The 14,071-nt window shown below is 39.6% G+C and overlaps 1 protein-coding gene across 2 annotated transcripts in view; it reads right to left on the reverse strand.

The window, feature by feature from the left end:
• The window catches only part of PTPN12 (protein tyrosine phosphatase non-receptor type 12), a 148,538-nt gene extending 136,566 nt beyond the window's left edge, over positions 1-11,972 (reverse strand). The window contains exon 1 of one of the 2 annotated variants that reach the window (XM_024196972.3): positions 11,782-11,972. In XM_024196972.3, the coding sequence (XP_024052740.2) occupies positions 11,782-11,880 (99 nt within the window). In that variant the 5' untranslated portion in view covers positions 11,881-11,972. The remainder of the gene's footprint in view (positions 1-11,781) is intronic. The other variant, XM_024196971.2, reaches the window with a different exon arrangement.
• Between the last annotated feature and the right edge of the window lie 2,099 nt (positions 11,973-14,071).

The raw sequence follows: 14,071 nt of genomic DNA on the forward strand, positions 1-14,071 counted from the left end.
TAACAGACCTCAACCCTATTGTCCCTCTGCAAATTTGTATACACAGAGTCAATCCCTTACCTCTCGCTAAAAGTGCACATTTTCAAAAAGTTCAATGTATAGGAGATTGTTGGGGGCGGAATAGAGCTGGACAAGAAGTCTGGAGAGAAATGTGAAAAGGGAGGGACAGGCAGTAGAAACAAAAATGAAACTGTTTGAGCAGCATATTCCAGAAGTCTTGAGGTCTTTCTGAGTGTAGCCTTCATTGATTTGAGATCTACCATACCATTCTCTTACTAGAAGGGAAAACCTATAATGACAGCAGGCCGTAAAAGAGACCAGTTTGGGAATAAGAACCATTCAAGAAATATATGTTTGACTTTCTTTAAAACATCGTCAGCAAACCAGTGAACTGGTGGTAGTCACTTAGCACTTGGATTCAGAGACTGTTGAAGTGATAATCTCACTTTCAACAGCAGTAGCTTCTTCTGCCGGTGTAGAAAGAACATTTTCTTCCTTTGGACTAATTAATTCCAAACTGAGAAATCATTTGGGACCTGAAAAAGCAGGAAAGCTTGTTTTTCTTTTCCAGATTATGAACAAACAGGAAAATGAAGGTAAAGATGACTGAGTTAGCTGTAGAAGCCAATATTTTAAGTTTCTCATGTGGGCCTGGCTGACAGTCGATTTAATTTTTTTTTTAAATATTTCATTTAACTATTTTGGTTAAAAACAATTTTAACAAAAACAAACCTGATTTTAAAAAACTTGAATGTTTAACTAAATTCAAAAATTCATATGCTTGTTTTGTTAAAATATTATATGTTTGCTGCTGAAGAAAAAACTCCACAATATGCAACGTTGTTTTAGTTAAATAAAACAATTTAAATATCTGGCTGGTGATGTTCTCCTCCTAATACAGCATGGCAAGAAAATCCTCCAAATATTAAAGATTAACCTGTTGAATTGGAGGTAGTTCACCTCCCAATGACTTCATAAGTATCTGCTTCATTTACCTTTGGTAAATGAAACCAATCATTCATTTTCTGATATAGCTGTAAAACTAATCTGAAAAGTTTTCAAAATAAATCACTTTAAAAATGTATAGTGTGTACCTTCTAAAAATGAAACCTACATCTATCTCTGAGTTGTGAAGAATATGTATTAAGGGTATAACAACCAACAACAATGCACTTTTATGTAGAAATCCATGATTAAATCGAGTCTTCATGACTAGTGATTTAAATCCACCCTGGCACTCCTACTCCTAGGTTACGTCATTTCATATTGTTCTCCACAGCTTTACTCTTCTTATATAGTCAGCTGTTGACCACATTGGGTCCCTTCATTTTATAACTGATGACTCAACTCATTTGGGGTTTACTTTCAGAGAGAATTTTCCATCACAATAATCTGTCCTATAAACCACACCATACTTCCCTCCACCTCATAACTTGCTTACCACAAATGAAATTATCTTTAAGGAAGTAATGAGATCAATTTATAGCACAAACAGGGTAGAAAGTCGAGGCAACAAGTCTCCCAAGCCAGATCACCATCTGTCCCTTCCCCTGCTTAACAAAGCTTGTTGCTATTGAAAAGTTTGGTGGTTTAGTTTGTCTTTTTGCTTGTTTAAACATACTTTCTCTTTCTACTAACAGTATTGGCTAACTTCCAGCTCAAAAATTCCCTCAAAGACAAAAGTGGCAATTACCGCACACAAATCTCAGAGACATTCAGCATGCCGGGCTACTTCAGGAGAAGACCAAGAAGAACGTGAGTTGGAAATCAAATTATAGTGGAGTTCTGCAAACATATACTCATGCTACTGCTGCCACTTTGCCTTTCCCTTACATTCACTTTTTCCTTATCTGAACAAGCTAGAACAGGGGCTCCCAAACTGGGGGTCGGGAACCCTCGGGGGTCATGAGGTTATTACATGGGGGCGTCGTGAGCTGTCAGCCTCCACCCCAAACCCTGCTTTGCCTCCAGCATTTATAATGGTGTTAAATATATAAAAAAGTGTTTATAATGTATATGGGGGGGTCACACTCAGAGGCTTGCTGTATGAAAGGGGTCACCAGTACAAAAGTCTGAGAACCCCTGACCTAGAATGACAGCACCAACTCAGGCATTACTACTATTTTTTCTCAGTATCAAGATTCCCCATCCACATAACAGGTAAAGCACAAACTGAAGCAGTACAATCTCCACCGCTTTGCACCTCAGCGCCCATCAATCCTAGATGAAAAGAAGATACCACGGAGCAAAAAAAAAAAATAAGTTCAACAAGGGTTCCGTTAGTGACATGTTAATGGACCTATTACATTTTTTTATTACTGTGTGCTTAGTTTGTCGCTTACCTTGTTAACTATGAGGTACATTTATCTATTTATTTTCCCCCCCAACATTAGCACAGCTATAAGCACTACTCAAAAGTAGGTTAAACTGTACATATTTCACAAATTAATGTTCAGATTAAGCAATCCTCAATTATACAGTTTGCCAAGATTATGACTTGACATTTATTGCAAGAAAAATAAACTCTACAACAGGGGTAGGCAACCTATGGCACGCGTGCCAAAGGCGGCACGCGAGCTGATTTTCAGTGGCACTCTCACTGCCTGGGTCCTGACCACTGGTCCAGGGGGCTCTGCATTTTAATTTTATCTTAAATGAAGCTTCTTAAACATTTTAAAAACCTTATTTACTTTACATTCAACAATAGTTTAGTTATATATTATAGACTTATAGAAAGAGACCTTCTAAAAACGTTAAAATGTATTGCTGGCACACGAAACCTTAAATTAGAGTGAATAAATGAAGACTCGGCACACCGCTTCTGAAAGGTTGCCGATCCCTGCTCTACAAACTGATCCTGATAGTGTATTTCTGCGACAATGTGGTAAAGCTATATAAAAGTTGCTGAATTGTAGCCACTGACATTACCCACTATAGGCCCCAATCCAGCAAGGCACTTAGCATGTGCTTAAAATTAAGCATATGCTGAAGAACCTTGCTTGACTGGGGCCACAGGGAATATTGTATATTTCTCTTACATCTGAGATGATCTACTTAAATATGCTGGTATGTCACTTACTGCCAGATCAGTCTACAATTTGTCAATGATCCAGCAAAATTAGCAATATCACAAAACTTGTTCGCCAAGAGCAAAACCTTAGTATGTGAAAACAAAAAAAGTTAGACTTTCCCACTTTCTTTAAAGATTTAAACACAGAGAACATATTCTTGTATCACTTGTATAATAAAAACCTTTAAGTACCGTGAGATCTGCTGCTGTTTTTCTTCTTGCCTTAAATAGCTATTACACAGTTTTGATCAGCGATCACAAGATTTCACATGGTAACGTCATGTTAAGCAAGATTTAATTTAATGATTTTATGCAGTATAAGATAACACAAAAGATAAGTGGGGTCACCACAGCAGCTTTCTGGATGCTTGTCACCCAGCCCCCCCATCAAAAGTCACATCTGTACACGTTTGAAACAATAGTCACAGCAATGATTTCCTTCTAATTTGACTAAAGCTGAAAGCTGTCCACTGAAAATTATATTTTTATAGCCATTTTAAAAAAATACCATTCCACAAAGCTTCGGATGCCCCTAACATAAGAGTTATTGAAACTATTATTCAATCATATTGTTCCAGACAGAAGTAAAAGTTTATTAACATTGCTAGCAAAGAGACCCTTACAACTGCTCATGTTATAACTGGCCTTTCCTATTAAAATTGTTCATAATGAAACTTTAGCTGAATTACAACCAAAAGGTGTGTCAGACTGGAAAGAGTTTTGACAGAAATGTTATTTAAAAAAAAAAATTAGTAAAAGAAGTCATGTTTAAATACTAAAATACAATTCATAGAAGTATCCAGCCTCTCTCAACAGGACACTTCTCTCTTTTATGAGACCATACTAATCCCAGTGAGATTACATGTGATGGCGTATTTACATAGTTTTAGGAAAGGCCCAAAATAGACACTTTGCCTAACCCCCAAAACAGAAGGATGTACTACGTGAGGAAATGTTGAAGGCAAGTACTTCAATATGGGTCAAAGTAGGTCCATTTTTGGCCCTCCAAGTTTAGACACACTTGATGTACATTTACAAATAATAAAACTGCATGTGGCTTACTAGAACAACTGTAAGAATAAAGTTTGTTAAAATTATCAGTTATGTAATATAATTATGGGTCAGTTCCTGCAAGATAATGAATGCCTTCAATTTTCATTGAACTCAGAGGGAGATGAAAGTGCTCAGCACCTTACAAGTCTGAACCCTTTGTTAGTATCAAGACAGTTACAATGTTTGGTCATATCTGATTTTGACATATCACTAGATAGAGAGAATGTGTTAACCATTCTTAGGTAAAACACAAAGGATAAAAAAGTCATGAATCTGATTTTTAGCATCTTCTCTCTGCTAAAGCCTTCTTAATAGGTTAAAGTTAATTCTGTTGAAAATTCAACATGTAGATTATGCAAGTCCACATGAGAAAAACAGAGAAGCAGCTTTGTGCATTTATATTTAACCCTAAATGTTATTAACATGAAACCTGCTCAGAAGGAATTGAATGAATCCTTGAATTTGTCATCTCAAGGAAAGAATTAAAAAAAAAGTCAACTATTACTTTGTCTAAACAGAACAGTTAGAAGTTTATCTTTTGGACACAAACTACTCAACTCTTTTCTGGTAAGCTTCCAACCTACATAACTGCTTAATTTGAAAAACAGTTGAGAGGAACATCAGTTGTATCTGGCATCAAAAAGTTCACAATAGAAGCAAATTAATATTGAGACCGTCTTTCCAGAAAAGTGTTGCCAAACTGTTATTTATAGCAGATAACTTGCATTATTTTCTTCTGTTATGGAATTTACGCAGTACAGTAGAAGCTCAATTTCACAAACACCAATCTTACAGACAAACATTATATGAATCATTTTTCCCTGACGGGGTGGAAGTGGGATGGAGATCACATAACTAAAGTGATGTTGATGAAGGACAAGTTAACATCCCTTCACATTCCAATGCCTTCAGTACACTGGAAATCAGTTTGCAATGCTTTGAAGGCCAAAAAGAAAGTGATGCAGTTCAACATGCTGAAACTTATAAATCATACTTTCTGCAATTTTCAGTTTTATAACTTCTTTATTTTATGAACTCCTTAATCCTCAGTTTGTAAAATAAGGATTCTACTGTATTTAAACTGAATTTGTTTATCAATGCACATAATCTTTATTAAAGTATTTGAGTATTCTTTCATTGTGACTGGTTAGGACATCAAAATATTACTTCTGTCTAACGTTTTGTCTACTTTTCTAAAGAGTAATATCTAAAGTTAGAAGAAAGTCTTTCAATTCTAGGTGGAGATCTGTATATAGCCTATTTCACTGTTACCCCTAGATAGTCAGTAACTTTCCCCTTTTGTTTATATGGTGTTTCACAAAGCAATAGGGAAGAAAAGACATTCAAGAATAGGAACAGATGATTGTGAACACAGAAAATGGCAAGGAGACTGAGGCCGGTGTAGCACCAGAAGCTAAAAAAAATTTTATTGTCTTGATTTCAAATCAACAGTCCATTTAATACTTCTTTCTTAAGATAATATGCCAAATTTTTCATTAACTTGCAATCTGAGCAATCTCGTAATCAACTGGGTTGCACAAGCTGCTAGGAAATCCTGAATTTGACCCTACATTGAAGATAAGCTATTTCTATTAGTTGTAGTATTGATCTAATTGCACAGTACAAAAATATATGAAACTATATGGGATGTGTAATTTATCTTGTAACTACATACAGATCTCTGTATTAAAGGAAAGCTTTTTACAAGTTTGATTGTTTAGACAGTCTGTTACGCTTATTTTCATAAATTCAGAGTATCAAAACTAGGGTGATTTTTCTACCTTGAATCTACAAACGAACGTTCACTGCAAGGAACTCTGGGCAGACAAATGGGCCTACCTGCGCAGAACTCATTGCCGGATCAGGGCCTAAAAGTAAAACATCTGTTATGTGTAAGTGCTGTTTTACCCAGATAATCATAACTGTTATTTCTGTACGTCTGACACCCTTAACAATTCTGCTAGCACTGTAACAATAGATTAGCAAAAAGAACATGAGTATTTGTGGCACCTTAAAGACTAACAAATGTATTTGAGCATAAGCTTTCGTGGGCTACAGCCCACTTCATCAGATGCATAGAATGGAACATACAGTAAGAAGATTACACACACACACACACACACACAGAGAGAGAACATGAAAAGGTGGAAGTTGCCATACCAACTCTAAGAAGTATTATCAGCAGGAGAAAAAAAACATTTGTAGTGATAATCAAGATGGCCCATTTCAGACAGTTGACAAAAAGGTGTGAGAATACTTAACATGGGGAAATAGATTAAATTTGTATAATGACCCAGCCACTCCCAGTCTCTATTCAAGCCCAAATTAATGGTATCTCGTTTGCATATTAATTCAAGTTAAGCAGTTTCTCGTTGGAGTTTGTTTTGGAAGCTTTTCTGTTGCAAAATTGCCACCTTTAAGTCAATTCCATTCTATGCATCTGATGAAGTGGGCTACAGCCCACGAAAGCTTGTGCTCAAATAAGGGGGAGAGATAGCTCAGTGGTTTGAGCATTGGCCTGCTAAATCCAGGGTTGAGAGTTCAATCCTGGAGGGGGCCATTTAGGGATCTGGGGCAAAAATCTGTCTGGGGATTGGTCCTGCTTTGAGCAGTGGGTTGGACTAGATGACCTCCTGAGGTCCCTTCCAACCCTGATATTCTATGATTCTACCAGAGATAAAAATTTATTAGTGCCACAAGTACTCCTGTTCTTTTTGCAGAAACAGACTAACACGGCTGCTACTCTGAAACCTGTCAATAGATTAGCAAGAGACTTACTCAAATGCTTGAGTGCTAACTGCCACACATCATTCATATTTCATCCGTTATTTTGAGTCAGACTGAATGATCCCACAGTTATAGTAATCTAAGTTGATGGCATGAATGATACACGAAACAAATGCACTCTTTGCCAAGTGCACTACATAAGGAATCAATAGAAAATCTGTTTAAGCTGCTGCCATAACTGGAAAAAAAAAAGGGTACAAAAACCAATCAAAATTCTTATTTCTTGAGGTCTTTCAATGATAATCCACAAAATATTGTTCACACCACTGCCATAGAAAGCTTTGACCTTCAACCTCTCATAGACAGATAGATAGACAGACACTTTGTAGAAACCAAGGATGGGGCCATACTTTCTATGTTTGTACAGTAGCAAGCACACTTACTCTTTTCAATAAACAATGCTGAGTAACACTGTTCACTTACAGCTAGACTGTACATATGCAACACTTCACAAGCAATCTGCTAATAAAGTACTGGCACGTTTTGTACTTGGAAGTATGATTATCAAAATCAAATTTACTTATGTCCAAGTGGATTTGGTTCTCTTTGTGAAAGACTAGCCAACGACGCCTGGATTATATCATACCTTGTAAGTATTCCTTGCATTCCTACACCTAGAAGATAATAAGGTGAAAAATAACAGTCAGCATGGATTTGTCAAGAACAAATCATGTCATACCAACCTGATAGCTTTCTTTGACAGGGTAACAAGCCTTGTGGATGGGGAGGAAGTGGTAGATGCAGTATATCTTGACTTTAGTAAGGCTTTTGATACCGTCTCGCATGACCTTCTCATAAAACAAACTAGGGAAATACAACCTAGATGCAGCTACTATAAGGTGGGTGCATAACTGGTTGGAAAATCGTTCCCAGAGAGTAGTTATCAGTGGTTCAGTCATCATGGAAGGGCGTAACGAGTGGGGTCCCGCAGGGATCAGTTCTGGGTCCGGTTCTGTTCAATATCTTCATCAATGATTTAGCTAATGGCATAGAGAATATACTTACAAAGTTTGCGGACAATACCAAGCTGGGAGGGGTTGCACGTGCTTTGGAGGATAGGATTAAAATTCAAAATGATCTGGACAAACTGGAGAAATGGTCTGAAGTAAATAGGATGAAATTCAAGAAGGACAAATGCAAAGTACTCCACTTAGGAAGGAACAATCAGTTGCACGCATACAAAATGGGAAATGACTGCCTAGGAAGGAGTACTGCGGAAAGGGATCTGGGGGTCATAATGGATCACAAGCTAAATATGAGTCAACAGTGTAACACTGTTGGGAAAAAAAGCAAACATCATTCTGGGATGTATTACCAGGAGTATTGTGGAAGAGAAGTAATTCTTCCGCACTACTCCACGCTGATTAGGCCTCAACTGGAGTATTGTGTCTAGTTCTGGGCGCCACATTTCAGGAAATATGTGGACAAATTGGAGAAAGTCCAGAAAAAAGCAACAAAAATTATTAAAGGTCTAGAAAACATGACCTATGAGGGAAGACTGAGAAAACTGGGTTTTAGTCTGGAGAAGAGAAGACTGAGAGGGGACATAACAGTTTTCAAGTACATAAAAGGTTGTTACAAGGAAGAGGGAGAAAAATTGTTCTTCTTAACCTCCAAGGATAGGACAAGAAGCAATGGGCTTAAATTGCAGCAAGGGCAGTTTAGGTTGGACATTAGGAAAAACTTCCTAACTGTCAGAGTGGTTAAACACTGGAATAAATTGCCTAAGGAGGTTGTGGAATCTCCATCATTGGGGATTTTTAAGAGCAGGTTGGACAAACACCTATCAGGGATGGTCTAGATAATACTTAGTCCTGCCTTGAGTGCAGGGGACTGGTCTAGATGACCTCTCGAGGTCCCTTCCAGTCCTATATTGCACCTATCTGTTCCATTAATCATACTACATTCTAGTTTCATTCTTCCAAACTGGGATACGTTTTCAGTTATATCAGCACAGCATTATTAGGCTGTCAAATTTATTAACATTTTTGCCTTTTAAGGTCTATATACATCCAGGATGATTAGTAGGTTATTAGTTAAATCTACCATATATCCACATCATCTTCCTTAACTTTTCTTCCCAACAAATCCCTGACATCTATCTATAAAGTAGCGAGTCTTTTTAATCTTGATTGAATAAACTAATATAGGCCACTTTATCATAATCTAAGGAAAGAAATAAGACATGAAAAGAAAGAACTGTTTTCAATTGCATTCATCCACCACTCCACTTCTATTTTTAGACTTTGCTTTGGCTTGGAAGAGTAGTGATGAGTAACAGCAATTCCTTTTCCATCAACTTGCCACTGCTTAGCAGAAACAGTACTTCCTGTCCATACTGTGAAGACACTGCCTCCTCCTCCCCTCCCCCCCAAAAAATCACTCCTTCAGTTTTAAAGATAAGGAGAGAAGATGCAGAGGAGGAGAGACTATTCCTCCCGTTAGTTTCTCTTACCATCTCCTCTTCACCCTTCTCCATTCCCTCAAAATCTCAAAGACAGAAGCTTTAATGTGGCTACGTAAAATAGGTGTGGCAAAAAATGCAGTTGCCATACAATGACAAACTATTTACACAGAGAGTTTGCATTCTTGTGGTCAGACCCCTCTACATCTGCTTGTGTAACATACAGATAAACATTAAAGAAAAGTCCTTCCGTATAGTACTATAATACTTTAACCACAATATTCTGTCTCCCCAACTCTCCTTTAACACATTATTCAAAGTTTTTTTTCTCAGAAATAGAAACATGCAGTTGAGTTATGAACAGAAAATGTTAAAAAGGACATCAAGAACTTTGAATCTAGTCTCTCCCACCCCCCACTCTCCTGAAGGCTTGAGAGTTCTTTCAGGTAGTACACCTGCCCTTCAGTTCTCAGTGAATTTGTGGTTTTACAATAATATTTTCCTGGTTTTTTTTTTATAAATGTTTTCCATGCTTGCTGCTATGTGTAACTTCCATAAAAACAGAGGAAGATCACCAACTACACAGCTGAAAATAGCAACATTAATTATACAGAGTGCTGTCAAATGCACAACACAAACGTTTTCAAATCTTTCTTAACCTAAATGTTACTTATAATAGTAAGTAAAAAACATTACTACATATTTATTTTAAGTTGGTATCTCTTAGTATACTGCAACTTTAATTCTGGGCTGCCAGATCAAATATAAAATACAGTAGTTCTTATATGGTCACGTATTAGCTCTGTAAAAAGGCTAAATCCAATCCTGTTTACAGCATTCAGTTTACATATTTTTTCCATTTCTGTTTTTTTTATATATATATGTATATCACACATACACACACACACACTTCCTTTACTTAGAACAATGGTCAGCCTTACCAGCATAATGTAACTGGATGTCAGTCTGTGTGCTAAACAGGGGTTCCTTTAATTACTCACATTTTCAAGATTAAGTTAAACAGATTAAAAAGATTGGAGTCCAATAGATTTAAGGTAACATTTTAATGTAATTTTCAAGGAAAGTAAAGCAAACTAAGAATTTACACCTCTTAAATCAATCTCGATTTTACATGTGGTTTCCTCCTTCCTTCCCTATTTGTATGGCTATTTCAGTGGCCCAGGATCAGTAAAATCCTTCCCAAATGGTATTCTTGTTTCCCACCCCGACCCTGCCCACTCTGTATGAAATAGTTACTTCCCAAAGTCCACTTCCTCTTCCATTCCTCAGACCTGAAAGTGCTCCCAACGCCCCTGAGTCTTGCACAATGTCCGCAGCCTCCTCCCCGCATTTCAGACAATCCCTGATGTGACATTTACGTCAAGATTTTTTTGTTCCCAGACCATTATCAAAACGAGATCTAAGAAGACTAAAAATACATCTTTATTCTAAATCCCACCGGGTAATACAACAGGCTACAGCGGCATATTGTACATGCAGTCTGCTAACCCACCACCCCAAAAGCAGGTTAAATTATATTTCCATATTAAATGTTTAAACAAAATTTAAAGTCACACTGACATATCCACCTAATCATGACTATTGTTCCCAGCTCAGATCACCCACTCAGTCGATCAAATCATTTCAAGCATTTTAATAGTCAGAATAAAGAACAACAAATAAAGGAAACAAGCAGTGAATAACCCTGGTTCTAGATTATATCCCCTCTCCTCCTGCATGCACACACACAGAGGCTACAGGAAGGCTGTTGGTGAAGTGATCTCAAAGGAAGAGAGGATGAGGGATACAGCCTGGGGTTGCAGTGGGAGGGGGAGTTGAGGGAAAGATGCTAGCCTCCAAGAACACACCTACCATATTTTCTCAGAAAGGATCAAAAGGGAGTTACAACGACAAATACCTGAGGGCAGAAGATGCCAGTCTATCCAAAGTTGCCATTATGACCCCCACTATCGCCGACAGAAGAGGCCACAAAGACATATCATGGAAAGGAACAAGACAGCACCCCCACCTAGAGTACCCAGGACCCTCCTTATCGCCTCAGGAAAGGGGCTGGGTTCGGGAGAGGAGGTTCTAGGCTGCAGTTACAATAGCAGACTGACGTGGTTAGCGAGACGGCACTCACGGGGATCCACTCTCCTATCTCCTCCCAAGGAAGGGTTCAGGCTGGGGATCGCAAGAGCAGCCCTTACAAGAGGCATCTCCTGCAGGCCAGCGCCCGCTCCCCCAAACCGGGGCTGGGGCAACGTCCCGGCTCCGGCTTACACAACAGGAGAGCTTAGGACACGGGCAGGGGGCTACAATGGCAGCTCACGCCGGGGGATGCTGCTACTCCTTCCCCTCCCCCCCGGCTCCGTCCTCTCCACCCGCTTCTCCTGCCCAGCCCTCACGAGACCCTCTCCCCTGCCCCCAGGCAGAGACGGGAGCTGAGCGCTCCCACCCCCCTCACCATGAAGTCGCTGGCGAAGTTGTCGTCCCCATTGTGGTCCGTGTCCTTCATGGCCTGGACGCTCTGGATGAATTTCCTCAGGATCTCCTCTTGCTCCATCCTGCCTGCCTGCCTCCCTGCGGAGCCGGAGCCCAAGCCCCGGCCGCCCCACACGATCCCCGCCGCCGCCTCGGCTCTCTCAGGCCGCCTGCCTCCCCCAATCCCGAAGCCTCCCCTCACACAACTTCCCTCCGGCTCAGCGCCGCCCGGCCGCCTTCTCCATCCTGCCTCCGGCCGCTCGCCCCTCCCCACAGCAGTCGCTGCAGCCACCGCCACCGACACGCTCAGGGAAGGGACACGACGATACCCCCCCCTCGCGCAGGCGCAGCACCAACCACTCAGCATTTTCTAATCCCGCACAGCTAAACGCCCAACCCCGCCCCCGCCTCCCACCATTGGCTATTTGTTCAATAGCTTCTCTGTGATTGGTTGCACAGAACATCACTCACAGGCCTTCCTGATGTTTTATTCTCCTCCCCCCAGTTTCCCGTGGATGGGACTTTCCCGAAGTGCTCTGTATGGAACTTTGGGAGGGACCACTAAAGCTAGCAGGGGGAAGAACGTAGGGGAAGTCGGTGGAGAGAGACGAGCTCAGGGTGAAGAGGGGTGCGGCTCTCTGTGGTGACTACAGGTCCCAGGGTGTAATGCCTGATGAGCGGTGCACGCTGGGAGCTGTAGTCCGCCCGGGGCTACGTCCCAGGCTGATGAGAGCCCGTGAATGAGGGAGATTCTTTAAGCGTCTCATTGAAACGCACAAAGCAAAACCCTCCTGCCCCGAGGGTGTGTGAGACTAGGCAGCTGCGACCAGTCTTCTCAGACACCACCACTGAGGCTGCTCGTCACCACTGCTGCATGATGATCCTGGTCTGAAAGTCTGAGGGGGTCTCTGCGGCTCTGCCGCCCACGAGTGAGGCTTGGACGAGGTCTGAGTGATGGAGTCTTTCTTTTTCGTCCAGCGAAGCGGAGTTTGCCAGCCCACGACAACACTGTATAATATTCGGAGACAGGAACTGCATTAAACTGAGAACATGTACCAGTAATTTAAGAATACAGCACTATTTAGAGCTGTTGTAATTATTCCCAAAGCAGGCGTTATAAACCCCAGAACTTCAGAGTCAAGGTTAAATGTAAAGAAATCCAGACTCGTTAAAGTATGGAAATAAACAGTTGAAGCACCAAAACATCCTTAATTCTGCTCTACATGACCTTATTTTAAATTCTTAACTCCAAATTAACATAGATTTTTGTCTGGGATTTTTTAAATTTAAAAATATCATGCATGGAGATAAAACCATAAAGCCATTAAAATGCTACCCAGCGTGACTTCTCTAGTGAGTTGCAGATATGAAATATCAATCTGTTGTTGACTTTTAGGGCCACAGCCCCTGACTAGCATGCTCTGGCTACTTTGCAGAACGCTAGAGCTATGCAAAACAGCTGGAGCATACTGACCAGTTAAATAAAGCTTGCAGGTGCAGCAGCTACTTTGCATCACCAGAGGAGCACAAAGCACCCAGAGCATACTGGTGAATCTGGCCCTTAATTGATTACTATTATTTTCTGTATGAAAGGAAATGTAGATTGTAGGCAGATCTTAGTGATAATATCAGGGGTATTGTGAGGAGTCTAGGGTTGAGCTGACTGAAAAATTCCTGACAATAGTTTTCTGTTGAAAAATGCAGTTTAAACAAAATCAAAAAATTTTATGGGAATGTGTCAATTTCAATTACATTTTTGATGGGAAAAAGTCAAAATGATTGGTTTTGACTTTCTAATTTTTTGATAATATCAAAATGTTTAATTATGATTTTATCATGTCATTTAAACTTTCATATTATATTAATTGTTGCAGAATCAATTTGATAATGCTGAATTATCAAATATAATTTTTTGACATTGTATAAATTAATTTATTCAACACTATCAAAATGAAATGTTTCAATGGTCCTGAATTGATTTTTTTTTTTTAACTTTTTGTGCTGCAGGACATTTCATAAGTTTGGCTTTTTGTTCTAATTTGGAATGGAAAAAAAATCAAAATGCAAGAATTCCTTCCAATATGGAAATTCCATTTTCTGAGCAGCTCTAGTCCAGGAATTCATAGATTTTAAGATCAGAAGGGACTGTTACTGTTGTGATCATCAGATCTGACCTCCTGCATAACAGAATTTCACTCAATAATTCCTTCATCAAGTTCAATAACTTGGGGTTGAACAACAGCAAATATTTTAGAGAGACAACCAATCTTGAT

Source organism: Terrapene carolina, unplaced genomic scaffold, assembly GCF_002925995.2.
Source record: "Terrapene carolina triunguis isolate 2854851 unplaced genomic scaffold, T_m_triunguis-2.0 Scaffold68, whole genome shotgun sequence".
NCBI classification, from domain to species: domain Eukaryota; kingdom Metazoa; phylum Chordata; order Testudines; family Emydidae; genus Terrapene; species Terrapene triunguis.